Source organism: Musca autumnalis, unplaced genomic scaffold (genome assembly GCF_047663935.1).
Source record: "Musca autumnalis isolate F117 unplaced genomic scaffold, ASM4766393v1 scaffold_1, whole genome shotgun sequence".
Lineage (NCBI taxonomy): Eukaryota > Metazoa > Arthropoda > Insecta > Diptera > Muscidae > Musca > Musca autumnalis.
In genome coordinates, this window is record NW_027411644.1 from 215,920,212 (window position 1) to 215,942,233 (window position 22,022).

Below are 22,022 nucleotides of genomic sequence, written 5' to 3' on the forward strand. Positions count from 1 at the left end.
CATGTCCAGTAACTTCTTGTAAACGACCAAGGTCTTTTGCATTGTACTGCAGAGTAAACGAACAACATCCAGTAACAATTTGTACAAATTTTAAGTAAACGAACACACATAATTTGACATTTGGGAAGCAAGCAAAGCAAGCGACGATTGATTCTGTTCTGACTTTAAGATTTGTACTGGATTTATTAAATCCAGTGGAGGATTTTTGAATAGCTTAATAGCTGATTTAGACTATTCATAAAACATCACATGGGTCTGGATTCTTCTATGAAAATTTGTTGCGTGGGTAGGCAATTTTTACCCTGTTGTCGGCGGTATCCAACCTAGTACCGTTTATTATATCAGGAAGCATGATCCAAACGAAGGATCAATGCAACACTCACCAACGTAGTTCATTTTATTAAATAAAATGGGTGGTTGATTCTGCCGCAACAAATTTTTTTAAGAAATTTGATGTGTCCTCACATCATGCGATCCTCAAAAAAGACTAAAGTAGAGAAGAAGGAAGTGTTGCCATGTCAACACAAAAAATCGGAGGGGTATGTTCAGTCAGGAGTTACCTTATCAATCAACTATGCAAAAAGTAGCCATTTCGGTATAATGGTTTTTGTTTTTGGCAAATTATTGGAAAATTGCAGGAAAATGGTGGAAATGCCCTGCGGTATAAAAGGAAAATTCCGAAGATTTGGAGGAGCTATTTGTCTATTGACCGCATAACATACAGGTTACCTGCTATAACTACATTTTTAGCCCAAAAAAAAAAAACAGTGGTAATAATTCGACAAGTGTTGAACGTTTTGTTACTTTTATTTCTTTTTGTTTGTTTGTGGAGACAAATACTTAAAGTTTCCCGGTATTTTATTGTGTCAAAACGGAAACCAATTTTGGGAATTGTGCCACAAAAATATTTCTTTTGGTCTTTCTGCCGGCTGGAGAGCGTTCAGTCTTGGTGTTCCCACTACCAGCCACGGCCGGGCGTACCAAATCCAACGATCTATTTGACCACTTTTCTGGACAAATCGTGACGAAGTGAAGTGGGTGTAGCAGAGATTTTGGTCGGTTCCTCCTTGATTGATGGACAAGTTCCGAAAAGAGGTATTTGGCCAGAAAAGCGTTAATTTTGCCATTCGCTACAGGACGTCCCAGGTAACCTTTGTATGTGAGAATTTGATGTGTAATCCACTCTCAGTTGCGGTTTCCTGCAAGAAATAAGAAAGGCAGATAAATTAATTATTTACCAATATATCCATATTTGAAATCATAAAAAAAAATCCAATTTGAAATAATTGTCGCCACAGATATTTTGGATCTGTTGGCTAACAAAAGGAAAAGAATATTTAATAGAAATCCGTTAAGAGTCATAAATGTTAAAACTATCACTTTTATGCCAGTAATTTATAACCATATTTTTTTATAAGTATCATGAAAGACTATTAATATTAATTGTTGTGGTGTTTTGTGAGTGTCCGATATTGTATTACACATTTGTAAGAGATTTTAACGCCAGTGTCTTATTAACTGAATTTCATCGATTTTTTCAAGGGGATATAGAGTAGTTTTTTTTTGCGTGAAGCCAAATTGGTCAATTAGACTGTCTTAAGCGAGCTCACTTAGGATAGGGTTATAAATTGATAAGTGGTCAGAAGACAGACCATATGCTCTAAATTCCTGTAGATAAAGCGACGATCATTTTTGATATTTTTACGATTTTTGGCTGGTGTTAGATTTTCAAATAATAGTTTAAAACGTCAGACAAAAAAAACAAATTGCTTAGTTTTAAGGTTTCTTATAAAAAAATAAATGTAAAATATGTTGATTTCTAGAGAAAATATTTAATATGTTTTAATTGTTCGTCTAAAAGGGGGAATACGTAAGGTGATGAGGTGAGTGTGTGTGTTTGTGGGGTTTCCGATAAAATTTATGTATGGAGGAGATTTGGAAACCATGGTTGGGTGGGCGGATGTGGGGGGGAGAAACATCGTTACCCTCTTGTCAAGGCAGGTGTTTTGTGTTTGTAGTGTGGTTGTGTATGTAGAGCTCAAATTCGTGTTCGCCCTGTGGGCTAGAGATGTTGGACGGGTTGAGGACCATAGACCCGAGACCGCTAGCTGCCGGAAGGTCCCCTCTAGCGCCGACTAACAGGGAGTCGTAACAGATGGCGCCCAAGCGGAAAAAAGGTTCATATAATGAACAAAGAAAATTGAAAAAGTGCAATACCATCCAAGCACGAAAACAATAGACCATAGGGATTTTAATAGATATGAGTGCTATCGCGATATCCATCAACCGGAACGATATTGATTCGTGTTTTCTGTGGAAAACATTTTAAGTGCAATATTAGTTTTAGGTATATAGGATATTTAGGATAGTACTTCCATTTACATGTAGGTCAGTGCAATAGCTTGTTCGTCTTGTGTGTAACAATGTTTGTATTGTGAAAGACCTGTTTTGTTTTGTTTTTTTTGTTAGTGTAGATTAAATAGCGAGATTTTCGAGACGAGGGACTGTGCAATAGTCACCAGGATCTGGAGAATCGGGTGTTAGTTGACAATCCTATCGGTGAGAGCGTTTTCGAAAAAAAAAGAAGAAAATAGCCACCGAGACAAACTCGAAAACAGAAATTTTTAAACCTTTTTGTATTGTCATGTATTTGTTAGCTTGCCTTGATAACCGAAAGGACATATCCATTATAAATTAAAATAAAAAACACACACCTCATGAAACCCCATCTTGTGTAAAACCCCTAAAATGTGTTATTTGTTCGTTTATAAATTTGGTTGCACGTTGTATGTTTACGTACTATTTATGATTTATTATATTTTATTTTTTTATGCTTTTTATTTATTTTTTTATATACTTTTATTATTTTTTTATTTGACTTCTTTTGATTAAAATTTTCCTTTTGATTTAACTTCCGTTGATTTATTTTTTTTATATAAAATTTTTGAGGCTCTAAACACCAAGTTCTTGTCAGATACGAAGGTTTTTGCGAATGACAGAAGAGTATCCTTTTGAGACAGTACGTCGAAGTAAGCGGAACCGAACAGCATCCTTCGATGCAAGTAGGATTTTTGTCCAAACAAAACCCAAATATAGGAAAAAGAATAATAAGGGCAGGATGGTGAACCAACCTCTGGGAATGGACGCGTCCATAGTAGACATGTCCCAAACCATCAACTCCAATTCGAATCAATATGCCAACGTAAATCCTAATACAAATGGTCAAAATTTTGCGAGCAATATACCATTAATGAATGTTAATCAGGTAGCTCAGAATATAGCAAGTAAAGATCCTACGCCTTCCAATGACAACCAAAACATAAGGCAAATGGTTGATGAAAGCATCAACAATGCGTCACTGAATCTTAGGCCGTTAGTACAGGAGTGCATCGGGGATGAAATGAGGAAAGTTTATGATGCGATAGGGAAGTTAGGAGATATGGTTAAGAATTTGTCAGGGGCAAAGAACATTCCTCAAAATCCTCTACCGAATATTCCATTCAACTTCAACACACCACCACCAACAATAGATCCAAATAGACCCCCAGATAGGCCACAATCAATGCCAACTAATCACGGTCCAAATTTTGATAGGTCAAATAAAGTGGAGAAGTTTAAATTGAAATTCGATGGTGGGCATTCTGGGATGTCTGTTGAAGACTTCGTCTTTCGTTTAGAATACTTAAAAGAACAATACAAGGTTTCATGGGAAGAAATATACGCCGAGTTTCAGTCATTGCTATCTGGAGGAGCTTATGAATGGTTCTGGCTCCAGATCAAAACTAACGTTGTAAAAGACTGGCCTTCTTTGAAAGACGCTTTGTTTAGCAGGTACTGCAACACTAGGTCTAACTTTGAAGTTATGAGCGAGTTAGTAGAGAGAAAGCTCAAGCCAGGAGAAGATATTGATAACTTTTTCCAATCCATAAACACTATAAGGTCGAAATTAGTTCAACCCATAAGCGAAAGAGAATTTATTCAAATTGTCAAGAATAATTTGAAAGGTGAGATATTTAGGATGGTGTATCCAATGTCCATCTCTTCTATTGAACATTTAAGGATGGAGTGTATTCGGGCTGAAAAAGCATGTTCAAAACGAGAGGTCAGGCAGATACCACCACCCATTAATCGCAACATTAGGGTTCACGAAATAGCTAACGAACTTTACGACTATCACGAGTTAGAAGAAGTACCAGAAGTAGCTGAGGTTTCTACAGGGCCGGTTTGTTGGAACTGCCGCAAACCGGGGCACCGTTTCATGGATTGCCTATCGACACAAAGGACACTGTTCTGTTACCGATGTGGTCATCCAAAAACAGTAGCCCCTTTGTGTCCAAAATGTAATCCGGAAAACTCTCGAAGGAACATGACGATGGCGGGAAAGTCATGTTCAGCAAACCAACCCGTACAGTCCAACCAACAACGTCAACAATAGAAGATTCAAATTACGCTTCTATACGACAATACCTACCAATCGAAGTTAGAAAAGCCAATTATGAGATTGTAAGGAAAAGGATATTTGAGATAGAAGAGGTCGACCAAACAGAAACCGAAAAGGAAACAGAATGTCAGAAAGGCAAAAAACTTTACAAGAATCCCAAAAGGTACGAACGACTTTTGAAGTTGAGAGAAAGAAGAAAGGAAAATAAACTCGCTAGAAAGATGTTGATAGAATCAGTGAGAAGATACAACGAAACTTCTGACCCTAGACCATATGCAACAATAAACGTAAAAGGCAAAGAATTAAAAGGCTTGCTCGATTCGGGAGCCACCGTTTCTGTACTGGGAAAAGGATGCCGAGAGTTGTTAGAGGAATTGGAGATAGGACCCGAATCTCATTATACTAACGTCAGAACAGCATCTGGGCAATTGCACAGAATTTTAGGCAAGATAAGAATAAAAGTGAAATATAAAGATTATGAAAAGGAAATAGCTTTTTACTTGTGTCCTGATCTGGAACAACCAGTCTATTTAGGAATCGATTTTTGGAAAGCGTTTAAATTGGCTCCAGATATAATCGAAGTACAGGAAATAGACATTGAGAAGATACAATCCAAATTCGCTGGTGATTCAGAGGGGAAGAAGGAAATGCATGTCCTAGGATCGGATCAAATGGAAAAATTGCAAAAGGTAGTGGAATCATTTCCATCCTTTGAAAAATTGGGGCTTGGTCACACAAACTTAGAAAAACATACCATCAAATTGGTCGATGGGACAAACCCTATTAAAGATAGACACTATCCCATTTCACCTGCAGTGCAACAGATAGTATACGAGGAAGTGGACAGAATGCTAGAATTAAATGTTATTGAAGAAAGTGAAAGCGCCTGGAATAATAGGACAACGATAGTCCGCAAGCCAGGGAAAAATAGGTTCTGTCTGGATGCTCGAAAATTGAACGCGGTGACAATAAAAGATGCTTACCCGCTTCAAAATATTGACGGCATTCTGAGCAGAATCGACCAAACGGTATATATCAGCAGCGTTGACTTAAAACATGCATTCTGGCAGATAGAGTTGGACGAAGAGTCAAGGCCCTATACGGCGTTTACTGTACCTGGTCGTCCACTCTATCAGTTCAGAATGATGCCGTTTGGTCTGTGTAACGCTGCACAGCGCCTCTGCCGCCTTATGGATAAGGTGATCCCTGCACGCCTAAAATCGAATGTATTTATTTACTTAGATGATCTCTTGGTGATCTCTGAAGATTTCGAGACCCATTTAAAACTTTTGAGCGAAGTGGCAGACTGCTTAAAGCGCGCTAATCTGACCATCGGGTTGAAAAAAAGCATGTTCTGTTTCAAGGAACTCAAGTATCTGGGATTTATCATAGGAGGGGGAGTTCTAAAGACCGACCCAGAAAAAGTGTTAGCCATTAAAAATCTCAAAGTACCAAAAAGCCCGAGGGACGTCCGCAGCTTTTTGGGAACGGCCGGTTGGTATCGCCGATTCATTAAGAACTTTGCTAACATCTCAGCCCCTCTGACAGATACCCTAAAAAAAGGTCCCAAGTTTTCAATGACTAAAGAAGCTAAGGAGGCCTTCGAAAATCTAAAAATTGCATTAACCACAGCACCTGTTCTGACGCACCCAAACTTTTCGAAACCGTTTTATATTCAGTGCGATGCTTCAGAACACGGTATTGGAGCTGTCTTGTTTCAAAAGGGAGAAAGCGACGAGGAATGCCCTATAGCCTTTTACTCCCAGAAGCTAAATAGTTGCCAACGCAACTATAGTGTAACTGAGAAGGAATGCTTGGCGGCCGTTATGGCTGTGAAACGATTTAGACCCTATGTGGAGCTAATGAAGTTTACAGTCATAACGGACCATGCCAGCTTAAAGTGGCTGATGGGCGTAAGAGACTTAAGTGGTAGGCTCGCTCGCTGGTCTCTTATGTTGCAGGGATACAATTTCGACATAGAGCATAGGAAAGGCAAAGAGAATGTGGTGGCCGATATGCTTTCTCGTTTAGAGGTGGTAGAAGATATTGACGTGGTAGATGATCTCTTTGACTTTGAGACGGCAGAGTTCGAAAGTCAAGAGTATAAAGATTTATTAGAGCATATTGAAAAGAGCAAATCCAAACTGCCTGATATCAAAATAGAAAATGGACTGATATTTAAACGGACTAAAAGTGATGTGGATTCCGAATTGGAAGATGAGATGCCATATAAATTATGGATCCCTGAATCCTTAACACACCTTTTAATAGAAAAAGCTCACGATGAGTTAACAGCTGCCCATGGGGGTATTGCAAAAACTCTCCATCGTCTAAAAAAATTTTACTATTGGCCAAAAATGACCCTACAGGTGAAACGCTACATAAACAATTGCAAAACTTGTAAGGAGACTAAGCCCATAAATAAAAGTATGCAACCAACAATAGGGAACGAGGTTGTGACGGAACGACCGTTCCAAAAGCTCTACATGGATTTTTTGGGGAAGTACCCCAGATCTAAGAGCGGTAATGCATATATCTTTATAGTGGTTGACCACTTTTCCAAATTTGTTTTCTTAAAGGCTATGAAAGAGGCTACTTCATCCAATGTTATGCAGTTTCTAGTTGAGGAAATTTTCAGAAAATTCGGTGTTCCAGAAACCATACATACTGATAATGGGGCTCAGTTCACATCCAAAATATTTAAAGACATGATCGAACTTTATAAAATCAAGCATTTGCAAACCGCACCCTACGCGCCGCAATCAAATGCATCAGAAAGGGTAAACCAATCTGTGCTAGCCGCAATTCGGGCATATTTGGAAGAGGATCATCGAGAATGGGACACATACTTGTCTGAAATAGAGTGCGCTCTGAGATCATCTATACATACAGCCACGGGAGTGACACCGTTTTTCGCCCTTTTCGGGTATGAAATGTATACGAATGGGACCGACTATAAGTTGGCTAGACAACTTAAATCCTTGTGCGACCATAGGATTAGCGAAATAAATCGAAAAGAAAAGTTGGATCTAGTTCGAGAAAAGATTGCTAAAAACTTGCATGAAGCCTATGAAAGGAGTGCGAAGCGCTACAATCAGCGGGCACGTACTGTAAAATTTGTTCCAGGACAAGAGGTCTATAAAAGAAATCACATACTGAGCGATTTCGGAAAGAATATTAATGCAAAATTTTGCAGAAAGTATGTCAAATGTAGAATAGTGAGACCCATTGGTAATAACATTTACGAAATCGAAGACCTGCAAGGTAATCCTCTAGGCACTTGCCATATTAAAGATTTAAAAATGTAACACCAGACTGTGAGGTTATCGGATAAAGACAAAGTTGGAACATTTGTAGGTAGTTGTGAAGTCTAGCAAGGCTACAGCCAGGACCGTGTAGCTAAACCAAACCACTGAAATGGCTCCAACATATGTAGCGAAGAGGAACCAGTGCCACGCGTACTGAGGGAGACCAAAGTGGCCGGTGCAAAAGCTAGATTCCAACTACCTAATAGTTCTAACTATTGGCAATAATAAAGATAACATTTCACAAGTCATGATGTACGAACACTATGTAGGGTTTTGGGGTTTTCACCAAAAAAGTGGGGAGTATTAATCACCATAAAATAACCCGAAAATCAATTGGCCAACGAAGGTATTATTCATCTCTTTTCATACCACTTTTAAACATGGTCATAATTGTTTAACTATAAGTTAATATATTCTATCCAAAACGTGGTTATGATTTTGCACAAGCATAATTATTTTATTTTTTTTTACCTTTCCACGAAGCGAGGGGAATGGTCATATAATAAATGATCGCACAATTGCCATCAATACCTTATTATGTGTGTTCGTTTACTCAAAATTTGTACAAATTGTTACTGGATGTTGTTCGTTTACTCTACAGTACAATCCAAAATACCTTAGCCGATTGCAAGAAGTTACTGAGCTTGTACAAATTTGCGCAAATTGTTGAGTAAACGAACACACCTATTGATTGTCGGGAATACACAGACCTTCTAAGGATGATACTGTATCATATGCATATTTAGAGTCTACACTTACCAGTTTTAATATATTGACACAAAAATGCAGTTTTAGTACCCCAGTCAAACCATTTTCAGTCTACGAGCAAATCTGTCTATTGACAAAAACAGTTGGAATATCCCACCCAAGGTGAATCTAACAAGGTGTGCCAAAAGGCGAATTCGAGCGAATTCCAACCAAAGTCTTCATTTTCTATCAATATCCACGAAAGGTAGAAGAAAATGGTAAAATAATCGTCGCGAATTTTTTATAAAGATTTTGCAGACATATGTTCTCTATAGGAACGAAATATATGTTATTTATTTTTGATTAAAAATATGTTTTGACAGCCAATGAAGACATCAGTTGGTGTTATTGTATCACCGTCTTTCTTGCACCATGATTCCACCCATCATGAAAACATAATTATTTATTGAATCCGTCATACCCAAGGCACATTTATATCAGCAATCAGCTATATTTTTACTTCTTTTGAAAATTTGGTTTTAGGTCTGTCTACCCATGAAATTTGAAACTTTGAAATGTGCTACCACAAAATACTTCTTTCCATCCAAAACCGGCAATAAAACTGAACTACGACCGTTCTGAATACCTTATATTTACATTTTGATTCAAATTTGTTCTAAGTTAAAGGATTCTCAAAATGTATTTATGTTTTCCTGAGAAAATTTTTGGAACGACCTTATAATTCAATATTATCTCTGACAAATAGTTTTCAATAAAATTTGTTAGCTGTTGTAATTCATGCCGGCCTTATACAAATTTGTCTTGTTCAATGCATGTATACACCTATAACCTACATGTAAACAGTCTTTATAGACCGATTTCAAGCTCAAAACCAAACTTTCTAGGACCGCTATCAATAATAAACAAGTCTATGGGCCATTATTATATGCGTTCATTTATATTGGATGGATCTGAAAACGCAGAATAAGCCAATTGGAAGACATTAAAAATTGAGTTTGTAATGCCAAGATTGTCCTCCTTGGGAGTTTATCGTCGCTTTTAACTTTATGTTAATCGGAACGTTTAAAAAAATCTGTTCGGAGAATCCAAACTGGATAAAGGAAGACATATAATAATGAACACTTGACTTTATCATACGTAACCATTTTGTATGGCCCAAACATTTGAATAAAAAAAACATTCACTTTTATTCACACACACACAATCTGGGATGAACGTACCTGGAAAATGTCCAGCCTAATGAGATGTCCTTGTAGTGAGTGGTGGGTTCCTATGTAAAATGTCCATCCGCACTTTCCCGGAACATGGGCCACACAGGTATGCGACTAGTGAAGCTGCCATTCAATTGACACTACTGCCCGCATCTAAAAGTAAAAAGGGTAACCATCGTAGTGATCAGAACGACACCAATGTTGATTAAAATTATACTTGCAAATAATTTTTTGTTGATGACTACAAAGAGCCCTGTATATGGGAAGCAGGTAGTTTAAGACTTTACTACGGCCTACTTAAATCATATACACCCATAGACGAAATTCCATCACTCATAAACATAGCGTGGAAGTATTTTAAACAAGCCACACTATGGTTTAATCCATTGTTGTCCTTAAATTGGGCAAATGATGGTGATACGATTTTTGCACTTTTGGCCCATTAGGAACCAAATTGTCTTTTAAGTACAAGACACCATCACTCCATTCAATGTACAGAATCTAACGTATATGCCGGTCGGAAGGTCCCCAACAAAACGAACGAACCTACAAAACGAAACAGAAATGAATAAAAGGGGGAAATGTAAAGAATTGTACAAAGATACTCACAAAGGGTTCCAGAACAATTCCAATGAGGTAGAAAAACAATGACTGTCGGGCGAACTGGAAAAAATTAAAGAAACCTTTGTAATTGTTACCTCAATGGAAATATTAAAATATGCACCTACTGTTGAGCAAACATTTTTTTACATCCAATGTTTTGTGTGTTTACATTCCTCTATGGAAAATTTGTAAATGCTTCTTCTTGTTAGACCTCTTCATGAATGAGACATTCAGGGTGAATGGAGTGTGAGAATGTTGCCAGATGGTGTAGTAAATATGATGGGTAGTATACATTGAAACATTCGACTAGTGAAGAATCTGTCGACGCCGACGGCGACCGCTCGACTTTACTAGTCTACGTTCATGTATATGTGTGAGTACATCCAAATGCATGAATGACGCTGAAATGTGCCGCTAGTTCTTAAAAACCACATGGATCAACCAATATGAAAACTTACCAGAAACTGATTAAATATGCCCGGCTTGGAATCTCCAGGGTGTGGGAGTTCCCCACGTTTGGAAAAAGAAGACCACACGCACATCGCCCTTTGCAAATTCCAAATTTCGCTCAGCAATGGGCGAAGTTTTGTTGCGTGGGTAGGCAATTTTTACCCTGTTGTCGGCGGTATCCAACCTAGTACCGTTTATTATATCAGGAAGCATGATCCAAACGAAGGATCAATGCAACACTCACCAACGTAGTTCATTTTATTAAATAAAATGGGTGGTTGATTCTGCCGCAACAAATTTTTTTAAGAAATTTGATGTGTCCTCACATCATGCGATCCTCAAAAAAGACTAAAGTAGAGAAGAAGGAAGTGTTGCCATGTCAACACAAAAAATCGGAGGGGTATGTTCAGTCAGGAGTTACCTTATCAATCAACTATGCAAAAAGTAGCCATTTCGGTATAATGGTTTTTGTTTTTGGCAAATTATTGGAAAATTGCAGGAAAATGGTGGAAATGCCCTGCGGTATAAAAGGAAAATTCCGAAGATTTGGAGGAGCTATTTGTCTATTGACCGCATAACATACAGGTTACCTGCTATAACTACATTTTTAGCCCAAAAAAAAAAACAGTGGTAATAATTCGACAAGTGTTGAACGTTTTGTTACTTTTATTTCTTTTTGTTTGTTTGTGGAGACAAATACTTAAAGTTTCCCGGTATTTTATTGTGTCAAAACGGAAACCAATTTTGGGAATTGTGCCACAAAAATATTTCTTTTGGTCTTTCTGCCGGCTGGAGAGCGTTCAGTCTTGGTGTTCCCACTACCAGCCACGGCCGGGCGTACCAAATCCAACGATCTATTTGACCACTTTTCTGGACAAATCGTGACGAAGTGAAGTGGGTGTAGCAGAGATTTTGGTCGGTTCCTCCTTGATTGATGGACAAGTTCCGAAAAGAGGTATTTGGCCAGAAAAGCGTTAATTTTGCCATTCGCTACAGGACGTCCCAGGTAACCTTTGTATGTGAGAATTTGATGAGTAATCCACTCTCAGTTGCGGTTTCCTGCAAGAAATAAGAAAGGCAGATAAATTAATTATTTACCAATATATCCATATTTGAAATCATAAAAAAAAATCCAATTTGAAATAATTGTCGCCACAGATATTTTGGATCTGTTGGCTAACAAAAGGAAAAGAATATTTAATAGAAATCCGTTAAGAGTCATAAATGTTAAAACTATCACTTTTATGCCAGTAATTTATAACCATATTTTTTTATAAGTATCATGAAAGACTATTAATATTAATTGTTGTGGTGTTTTGTGAGTGTCCGATATTGTATTACACATTTGTAAGAGATTTTAACGCCAGTGTCTTATTAACTGAATTTCATCGATTTTTTCAAGGGGATATAGAGTAGTTTTTTTTTTGCGTGAAGCCAAATTGGTCAATTAGACTGTCTTAAGCGAGCTCACTTAGGATAGGGTTATAAATTGATAAGTGGTCAGAAGACAGACCATATGCTCTAAATTCCTGTAGATAAAGCGACGATCATTTTTGATATTTTTACGATTTTTGGCTGGTGTTAGATTTTCAAATAATAGTTTAAAACGTCAGACAAAAAAAACAAATTGCTTAGTTTTAAGGTTTCTTATAAAAAAATAAATGTAAAATATGTTGATTTCTAGAGAAAATATTTAATATGTTTTAATTGTTCGTCTAAAAGGGGGAATACGTAAGGTGATGAGGTGAGTGTGTGTGTTTGTGGGGTTTCCGATAAAATTTATGTATGGAGGAGATTTGGAAACCATGGTTGGGTGGGCGGATGTGGGGGGGAAAAACATCGTTACCCTCTTGTCAAGGCAGGTGTTTTGTGTTTGTAGTGTGGTTGTGTATGTAGAGCTCAAATTCGTGTTCGCCCTGTGGGCTAGAGATGTTGGACGGGTTGAGGACCATAGACCCGAGACCGCTAGCTGCCGGAAGGTCCCCTCTAGCGCCGACTAACAGGGAGTCGTAACAAATTTGAAATGAAAAATACTTTCTTTGTATGTTTTTTCATTTGACATTTATTTCCTTTATAAAGTTTTTCATTTCTCATTTTCGTAGAAACAGAATTGAGCCTCATGTGTGTCCCGGTCCACACTAGAGAGATTTCATTGAAAAAATTTCACGAATTTATGCGTCTCTAGAATTTTTTAATGAAATTCACGCTTGTGTGGACCGGGACTATGGAATTCGATCAAAGAACGCATAATTTCATGAAATTATGTCAATGAAAACACTCTTCTGTGGACTTGGACATTAGAGTTGGGCAATCTACTTCCCGGAGTGGATCCATCTTTCTAGTTCATTTTGCCAAAAGGAACTAGTTCCTTAAAGTAGTTCAATAGTTCCAAATAGTTCCGAGATCGATATAGTGCAACGAATCTTTCTCTTTCATCGTTCTTTTCATTCCAAATTGTTCCGAGACCGAAGTGTTTTCATTACTTGGTGGATGAATTGACATAAAAATAAATAAATTGCAGCGAACAAACAGCAACAACGAAAGATTGACGTAGGCGTTAAATTGAAGGAACAAGAAAAACGAAAGGAACTATATGAACTAAAGGAACTATATAAACGCAAGAGCTGGATGTAGTCCCTTGGAACTAGTTCGTTCCGGAACTACACAACTCTTTTGGACTTAGCTCTCTCTTTTTTTGTGTGTGTTTTTCGCCTCTATATCGCCACAACAAATAGCTCTCTCTTTAGAAACTTTCACACGCCTACTTTGACATTTTTGGCGTTTCTGCCATTTTTCCATTCCCGTAAATTTTGGAAAAATATGTATGTGGAACTAATTTTCAACGGTTTGCTTATTTTACACTTTTACCTTTAAACAAGAGCTCTTCAAATGTTTTGCTACTTTTGCCAGTTTTACCATGTTCAAAAGTAAAGGAACAGACCAAAGGACTGGAACAAAGCTATTGTTTGTATTTGCAAAAATGCCACTTCAACCGGTTATCAATACCTGGTGAATAACATTTGGTCCCACTGCTATCATCTCAGTTTGCAGCTGTCAAATCAAAGTGACGTGGCCAGCAGCCACAGGCAGCGTTGTCAGTATTGGGGATTTTTCCCCAAAATGGGGAATTTTTATTTGAAATGGGGAAAAAAATTTCGACTTGGGGAATTGGGAAAATGTTGAGGAAATCTGAAAAAATATTTGGGGATTTTTGGGGAATTTCTTTTTATCATGCGGTTCGTCGATTGACAGCGTATGAGAACAGTGGATTGAATTGAAATAACATTTTCCATCATTTCTACTGCGGAAGGGGACTTAACTGCAGAAATGGATTTATGCAGAATCTGGATTGATGGGCAATGATGGAATTAAACTTTATTTAACATTCATGGTTCCAATTATAAAAGAGATAAATATGTTTAGGCCCGTTATTACATCCTTTCTGTAGTTAAATGTTGGCCGATATCGGACAAATAACCCTTTTTTATTTCTGCAAGGTTGCTCTAATAATGTGTTCCTTTTAAAATTTAAAGTGCGCCCAAAAACAAGAAAAAATTGAGAGCAAATTCATATTAACAAATCCGATTTGAGTAACTTTGATGTATACAGACTGTTTGCTTGAAATGGAATCGAAGATGTAATAAAAAATCCCTGGTAATGCGAACTTTATTCCTTATTTTTCTTAATGTAATATATAACAAAAAGGGATTTCAAAGAAAATATGTAAGAACGGGCCTTAGTCTAAGTTTTCAAACCGATGCACATTGCTAATATGCATTTTTCCCTGTGCACTCGAATATTGAAACCATTTTAAAAAAAAATTAAGAAGATATTGAAAAAATAGTGGAATCGATCGAAAACGACTTGGCCATGGACCTATGCTTTAATTTTGACTTGTACTTTTTTGAGTAAACAAATATTAAAGTTAAAAAGACCAGTGCCGAATATTTTAAACGCTGTTAATACAAATGCTGAAACCGATGCCTACAAATATGCAATTTTTAAACTTACAAGCAATTTTACCCCAATATACGAACCTTTTTAAAACCAGTTGTCAACACAAAAACTCCACGATTGTTTACGAATCGCAATTTAGAAAATTATCATTCGTAAATTGGAGATGGTATTAAATATGCTTCCCGTTCCAACAAGTAATTTGTAAGAGTCTTCTATTTTGAACCATATTCAGAAATAAAATGCAGTACGAGTTACTAGAATAATAAATTTTCTAACAACTCCATTTGTTGTAGAAATTTTGACCAACCTAAAGAAATGATAAGGTGTATGCATCAGCTAGTTAGCACCATCTGGCAGGAAGAACGCGTACCCGACGATTGGAACGTGACCATCCTATGTCCAGTCCACAAGAAGGGAGATAAGACTGTGTGCTCCAATTATAGGGGCATAAGTCTGCTCCCTATTGCATATAAGATTGTATCTGGCATATTGTGTGAGAGACTAAAGCCTATGGTCAATGAAATTATTGGACCCTATCAGTGCGGCTTTAGACCTGGCAAATCCACCATTGACCAGATATTTACCTTGAGACAAATCCTGGAAAAGACCCAAGAAATGCAGATCGACACCTTCCATCTTTTCGTCGATTATAAAGCAGCATTCGACAGCCCTATACGTTCAAAGGTGTTCCAAGCCATGTCTGATTTTGGTATTCCTGCAAAGCTCATTCGACTTTGTAGAATGACATTAACTGAGACGAGATCCTCAGTTAAAATTGGAAAGAACCTCTCCGAAGAGTTTACTACCAAAAGAGGTTTCAGACAAGGAGACGGCCTGTCGTGTGATCTATTCAACATCCTGCTGGAAAAGGTCATACGAGACGCGAAGGTCAAAAGAAATGGAACGATATACACGAACAGCCACATGTTACTGGCTTATGCCGACGACATTGACATCATGGGTCGATCGGTAAAGGAAGTAACTGACACCTTTGCAAAAGTCGAAAGAGAATCTGCTAAAGTTGGTCTGGCAGTAAACGGCGTAAAAACCAAGTTGATGGTATCGACGCGTAATATGTCCATAAACACCGCACCATCTGTGAATGTTGGTACCTATAATTTTGAGGTAGTAAAGGACTTCGTCTACCTCGGCACCGCCATAAACACAACAAATAACATCAGTTGTGAAATACGAAGAAGAATAGTGTTGGCTAACAGATGCTACTTTGGGCTGAGTAAGCAGTTTTGGAATAAAGCCACCTCTCGTCAAACTAAAATAACACTGTACAAAACACTGATACTACCCGTGCTAATGTATGGTTCCGAAGCATGGGTACTTGCTCAAGCAGATAAGGCAGTGCTTTGTGTGTTTGAGAGAAAAATTCTTCGAAAGATCTACGGGCCAATCTGTGTTGACGGCGAATATCGGCGTCGTATGAACATCGAGCTGTATCAACTATACAATGACATCAATATAGTTGAACGAATCGAGATACAACGATTGTGATGGCTAGGCCATGTTATAAGAATGAGTGATGATGAACCCGCTAAAAAGGCGTATAAATACGGGCCGCATGGAGGTTCTCGCAGATCTGGAAGGCCAAAGCTTCGTTGGAGCGAACAAGTGAAACGAGATATCACAAAGCTACATATCCCAGATTGGGAAAATACAGCAGCAAACAGAGAGGATTGGAGATTTTTTCTTAGTTCGGCTTATGGAACAAATGTTCTGTAAAAGGCCAGCTAAGTAAAGAAATGTTACAACTCTTTCATTACACAAATTTATATAAATCCAATGAGACTAATGATTCTGAATCACATGAAAGTGAAGCTTTCAATATCGTTAATTTAATTTATATATAAATGTATAGAATGAATTTTAATAGTAAAATAAAACTAATTTTGATTTTTTTGCAATTATTTGTTAAAAAATTTTTGGGGATTTTTTTGAGGAAATTCAATAAAATCTGGGGAATTTTGGGGAAAAGTTTTGGACAAGTTGGGGAAAAGAGTCTAAAAAATACTGGCAACGCTGGCCACAGGGAAAAAATTGAGAAAATTTTGTATTTCTAATTGGATCACTGCGATATATCTGGAAATTAGTTTATGTAAAAAACGAGAAATATATCCACAACAACTATAGAAAAAACAGTGATCCAAGTGATCTGAAACCCAATAAAGATGACGACCTATGAGGAGTTTATTCAGCAAAACGAAGATCGTGATGGTGTTCGTCTGACGTGGAATGTTTGGCCATCAAGTCGTATTGATGCCAGTCGATTGGTTGTTCCATTGGCTTGTCTTTACCAACCTTTGAAGGAGCGTCCCGATTTACCACCCATACAATATGAACCAGTGCTGTGCACTAGGGCTAATTGTAGAGCCATTTTGAATCCATTATGTCAAGTGGATTACAGAGCCAAGTTGTGGGTTTGCAATTTCTGTTTCCAAAGAAATCCTGTAAGTTGTGTAAAATATTTTAGCGTAGACAATATATTAACTTGTTTCTGTTCTTTTAGTTTCCACCCCAATATGCTGCCATATCAGAACAACATCAACCAGCCGAGTTAATCCCAGGCTTTAGCACCATCGAATATACTATTACAAGGGCACCATGTATGCCACCAGTTTTCTTGTTTTTGGTTGATACCTGTATGGATGAAGAGGAATTAGATGCCTTGAAAGATTCGCTGCAAATGTCATTGAGTTTGTTACCCCCAAATGCTTTGGTGGGTCTCATTACTTTCGGTAAAATGATACAGGTTCATGAGTTGGGTGCTGAAGGTTGCTCGAAGAGTTATGTATTTCGCGGAACCAAGGATTTAACTGCGAAACAGGTTCAAGAAATGTTGGGTATCGGACGCACGAATGCAGGAGGTCCTCCAGGCGCTCCCGTTGGCCCTGGCGGCCAACCAATGCCAGGTCAACAGCCACGTATGCCTGGTGCCCCTGGCCAACATGCTGCCGTTCCACCAGCCAATCGCTTCTTGCAGCCTATTTCGAAGTGTGACATTGCCCTTGGCGATTTGTTAAGTGAACTGCAACGTGATCCTTGGCCTGTGCCTCAGGGCAAGCGTTATCTCCGTTCAACCGGAGCTGCCATGGCCATAGCTGTGGGCTTGCTGGAATGTACCTATCCAAATACTGGAGCCCGCATTATGGCCTTTGTTGGCGGACCTTGCTCTCAGGGCCCCGGTCAAGTGGTCGATGATGAATTGAAACATCCCATTCGTTCACATCACGACATTCACAAGGACAATGTTAAATTCATGAAAAAAGCCATCAAACACTATGATACCTTGGCTCTTCGTGCAGCCACCAACGGGCATTGCATTGATATTTATTCCTGTGCTCTGGATCAAACTGGCCTCATGGAAATGAAACAATGTTGCAATTCGACGGGTGGTCATATGGTTATGGGTGATTCGTTCAATTCGTCACTGTTCAAACAAACTTTCCAACGTGTGTTTGCCCGTGATGCACGTTCCGATTTGAAAATGGCATTCAATGGTACACTGGAAGTGAAATGTTCACGAGAACTAAAGATATCTGGTGGTATTGGTTCATGTGTGTCATTGAATGTGAAGAGCCCATCGGTGTCGGATGTTGAAATTGGTATGGGCCAAACGGTTCAATGGAAATTGTGTACGCTAAATCCCAGCTCTACAATGGCATTCTTCTTTGAGGTGGTTAATCAACATGCGGCACCTATACCACAAGGCGGTCGTGGTTGTATACAATTTATAACACAATATCAACATCCCAGTGGTCAGAGGCGTATACGTGTAACAACATTGGCAAGAAAGTGAGTTAAAAATTTGTTGAAAAGTATTTAGAAAAAAGGACTGACGATGTTTTTTATAGAAAAGTTCATCGAAGATGATTTTTTTATAGAAAAGTTCATCGATGATGAATTTATTTATAGGGACAAGTTTATTTATATATATGTATTTATTGATAGGGAAAATTTTATTGTGGAAAAAAGTTCATCGACAATGAATTTGTTATGGAAACATTTCATCGTCGATGAATTTTTTTTATCGAAAAAAGTTCAACGACAATGAATTTTTCTTATAGAAAAGTTCATCGACGATGAATTTTTCTTATAGAAAAGTTCATCGACGATGAATTTTTCTTATAGAAAAGTTCATCGACGATGAATTTTTCTTATAGAAAAGTTCATCGACGATGAATTTTTCTTATAGAAAAGTTCATCGACGATGAATTTTTCTTATAGAAAAGTTCATCGACGATGAATTTTTCTTATAGAAAAGTTCATCGACGATGAATTTTTCTTTTGGAAATTTTTTTTATGATTTTTTATTTTTGTAGATAAAATCTCATCGGAAAATGTATCTTCGGTAAATTTTTGGAAAATTTATCTTCGGTAAATTTTTGGAAAATTCATCTCCAAAAAATTTTCTATAGTTCATTGACCTTTGTTGCTTTATAACATTCTTTTTCCTAAACATAATTTTTCTATTTTTTAGCTGGGCGGATGCTACATCAAATATCCACCATATAAGCGCAGGTTTTGATCAAGAAGCCGCTGCAGTTATAATGGCGAGAATGTTGGTTTATCGCGCTGAAACCGATGAAGGTCCCGATATATTAAGATGGGTTGATAGACAGCTTATTCGTTTGGTAAGTTCAAAAATTACCATACCTTCTCGCTCTACGAAATTTTCTAATTCTATTTCTTGTACTTTCTCTTTACAGTGCCAAAAATTCGGTGAATATAGTAAAGATGATCCAAATAGTTTCCGTTTGGCTCAAAATTTCTCACTCTTCCCACAATTCATGTATCATTTGCGTCGTTCACAATTTTTGCAAGTTTTCAATAATTCACCCGATGAGACCACATTCTATAGACACATGTTAATGCGTGAAGATTTAACGCAATCACTGATTATGATACAACCAATATTGTATTCATATTCATTCAATGGACCACCAGAACCTGTACTACTTGATACATCATCGATACAACCGGATCGTATCTTGTTGATGGATACGTTCTTCCAAATATTGATATACCATGGTGAAACCATTGCCCAATGGCGTGCTCTTAAATATCAAGATATGCCAGAATATGAGAATTTCAAGCAACTGCTACAAGCTCCGGTAGATGATGCCCAGGAAATTCTGCAAACACGTTTCCCAATGCCACGTTATATTGACACAGAGCACGGTGGCTCTCAGGCGCGTTTCTTGCTATCGAAAGTTAATCCCTCACAAACACATAATAATATGTATGCTTATGGTCAGGTAAGTGGCACAGACAATAAGAGAATTTTTTGTTTTCTTTTTATTTTGTTGGTTTTTATTTTCTTTTTTTAATTTGCAAATTTTTCTTGTTTTTGTTCTTTTGAAAAAATGAATGATTTTAATTGTATCCTGTGTTGTCCGTCCCCATCATGTTTGTTAATCTCTAACAAATAATGACCCTGAATTATAATAACAACAACAGCCGCCAATTGGCCAATCAATGGTATTTACCCAGACATTTTTTTGTTTTTTTACAACCCCCCAAAGAAGGGCTAATGCAATATGGCCCTTATTAGGAAGTAAATTGTTATAATTTGGTGGAGGTTATATTTGTTTGTTGTTGTCAACAAAACAACTTATGGTGTTGGTTGTGTGTTAATGCCCTTCTTATCTTATCAGTTCCCATACATATATTTTGACCTTTAATTTGTAGTAATGGCATTGCATTGACAAATTTTTAAACAATTTTAAGATAACAATTATTTGTGCTTTTAACTGCTTCCTAGTCTAGTGACTGCTTATTCCTCCTAATATACACATATTTCTAAACATGTTCCTTAACACATTTTTCCATTTTGTTTGCCTTTCTAGGATGGTGGTGCTCCCGTACTCACAGATGATGTTTCTCTACAATTGTTCATGGAACATTTGAAGAAATTGGCTGTCTCTTCGACAACATGAATTCATGCTCGGAAGGCAAGCTGGTGGTGTCATCGTTTTATGACAAGTCTACGCAATATTTTAGCATTTGCTACAACTCACATTAGACGGTATTTATCTTGGCTATAAAGGAAAAACAAAAAACAAGTGAAAGAGATTTTTGGCGTGTGTGTTTTTTTATTTTCTTCTATTCTTTTCTTTGTTTACTCTACATTTATATCGTAAGTTAAGTCTGGCATTATGCGTTTCAAATGTGAGAAGTCTTAATGCATGTGTTTTCTCTTCGTAATAGTAATTTTAATTATTCCAAATAAACAAATGAATCATAGCCAGAAAGGATGTTATTAAGCAAACATATAAGACTACAACAATTATGAAAAAAAAAATACATTCGAAAATAAAAAAAATACATTCGAAAAAACAACAACAAAACAAATATGCAAACGAGAACCTTAAATTGGTGTAGAGATTTTCATTTCATTCCGGAGTACTTCCGAGTTTTTTCCGTAGCGTATGAAGAAGATAACAAAAATGTTTCTTTTCTTTTTTTCTTGACAAACATTACACCAACAGCATTGTGTACAATCTTTACACGTCAGTCGATAATTTAACCAGAGCAGTATATTGGTGATGGGGAGCCACCTGGTGTAGTGTTAAGCACGTCTGCCTTGTACTCTTAACGTCTGCGATTCGATTCCCAGACCGACATTACCTGAGTATTCCAGCCATGTAAAACTCTCTTTGAGGACCTCAGTGACAACCGCTTCAGGGAATTGCCTTCTCGGCTCGCTGAGAAATGTTTCAGAGAAGTCATCAACTTTGCAACTGTCAGAACTATTTTTTACTGGTATAAATTATAACTTAGCAGATGCTGTAGAAATCGCAGTGGAACGAGATGATTTCCGTCGAGAAATTTTGTAGACCAGCATAAAAGAAACAAATGGCTAGAGCATCTGAAGAGTTTCAACGGTTAAATTGCATTCCAGGAGGTACTTCCTCAACTAGCTCAAGTAGCTATATTTGGCGACGATGCTGTGGCAGATCAGCGGATGGACTCCAATCGATTCAACATACATTTTGTGGAGCACCCGGAAAGTGATAGGGCGAAAAGAAGAGTTTTGCGTCGCATTAGAACTCTTCCAGTGGAATATGAACCACCGCAGTTCTCCAGAGCAATTGGTCCAGAACGCATTTCAATGATCATGTAGAATGAACTAAGTGAACCTGGAATAGATTATTTAATGAATATGCTCAATTTTCCGTTAGCCATCCACATAGTTGCCTAAGCTTGGAAAATGGGCAGGGGATCCCGCTATTGAAACTTGGGAAAGATGCGAGAAAGCAACAATCTTACAGTCCGAACTCTTCTCTCGTCATAACAAAGATTCCTGAGGGTACATAAGCAGCTGGTATTCTT

The 22,022-nt window shown here is 37.6% G+C and overlaps 1 protein-coding gene and 1 long non-coding RNA gene across 4 annotated transcripts; one reads left to right on the forward strand and one right to left on the reverse strand.

The window, feature by feature from the left end:
• Positions 1 to 780: 780 nt before the first annotated feature.
• LOC141389077 (uncharacterized) lies at positions 781 to 11,105 on the reverse strand. 2 transcript variants are annotated; one of them, XR_012408980.1, is made up of 6 exons: positions 10,730 to 11,105; positions 10,397 to 10,672; positions 10,278 to 10,331; positions 9,886 to 10,214; positions 9,678 to 9,821; positions 781 to 1,199 (listed from the first exon to the last, which is right to left on the reverse strand). It is a non-coding gene; the product is annotated as an uncharacterized lncRNA (long non-coding RNA). The 2 variants fall into 2 exon arrangements; XR_012408981.1 differs by having other exon boundaries at positions 10,393 to 10,672; positions 10,730 to 11,071.
• Positions 11,106 to 12,345: 1,240 nt separating this feature from the next.
• Positions 12,346 to 21,041, forward strand: Sec23 (transport protein Sec23). 2 transcript variants are annotated; one of them, XM_073960120.1, is made up of 7 exons: positions 13,696 to 13,807; positions 16,720 to 17,137; positions 17,197 to 18,482; positions 19,168 to 19,321; positions 19,397 to 19,945; positions 20,148 to 20,168; positions 20,537 to 21,041. In XM_073960120.1, the coding sequence occupies exons 2-7, from the start codon at positions 16,859 to 16,861 to the stop codon at positions 20,624 to 20,626; spliced, it is 2,379 nt and encodes a 792-aa protein (XP_073816221.1). In that variant the 5' UTR covers positions 13,696 to 13,807; positions 16,720 to 16,858; the 3' UTR covers positions 20,627 to 21,041. The 2 variants fall into 2 exon arrangements, with proteins under 2 accessions (XP_073816222.1, XP_073816221.1); XM_073960121.1 differs by lacking the exon at positions 20,148 to 20,168 and having other exon boundaries at positions 12,346 to 13,807.
• Positions 21,042 to 22,022: the final 981 nt, after the last annotated feature.

Bases quoted from the DNA above. Each gene is read 5' to 3' on its own strand.
- Sec23 (XM_073960120.1), top strand. From the start codon at position 16,859: ATGACGACCTATGAGGAGTTTATTCAGCAAAACGAAGATCGTGATGGT. The intron at 17,138-17,196 runs GTAAGTTGTGTA...CTGTTCTTTTAG, and splicing joins TCTGTTTCCAAAGAAATCCT to TTTCCACCCCAATATGCTGC. The intron at 19,322-19,396 runs GTAAGTTCAAAA...TTCTCTTTACAG, and splicing joins ATAGACAGCTTATTCGTTTG to TGCCAAAAATTCGGTGAATA.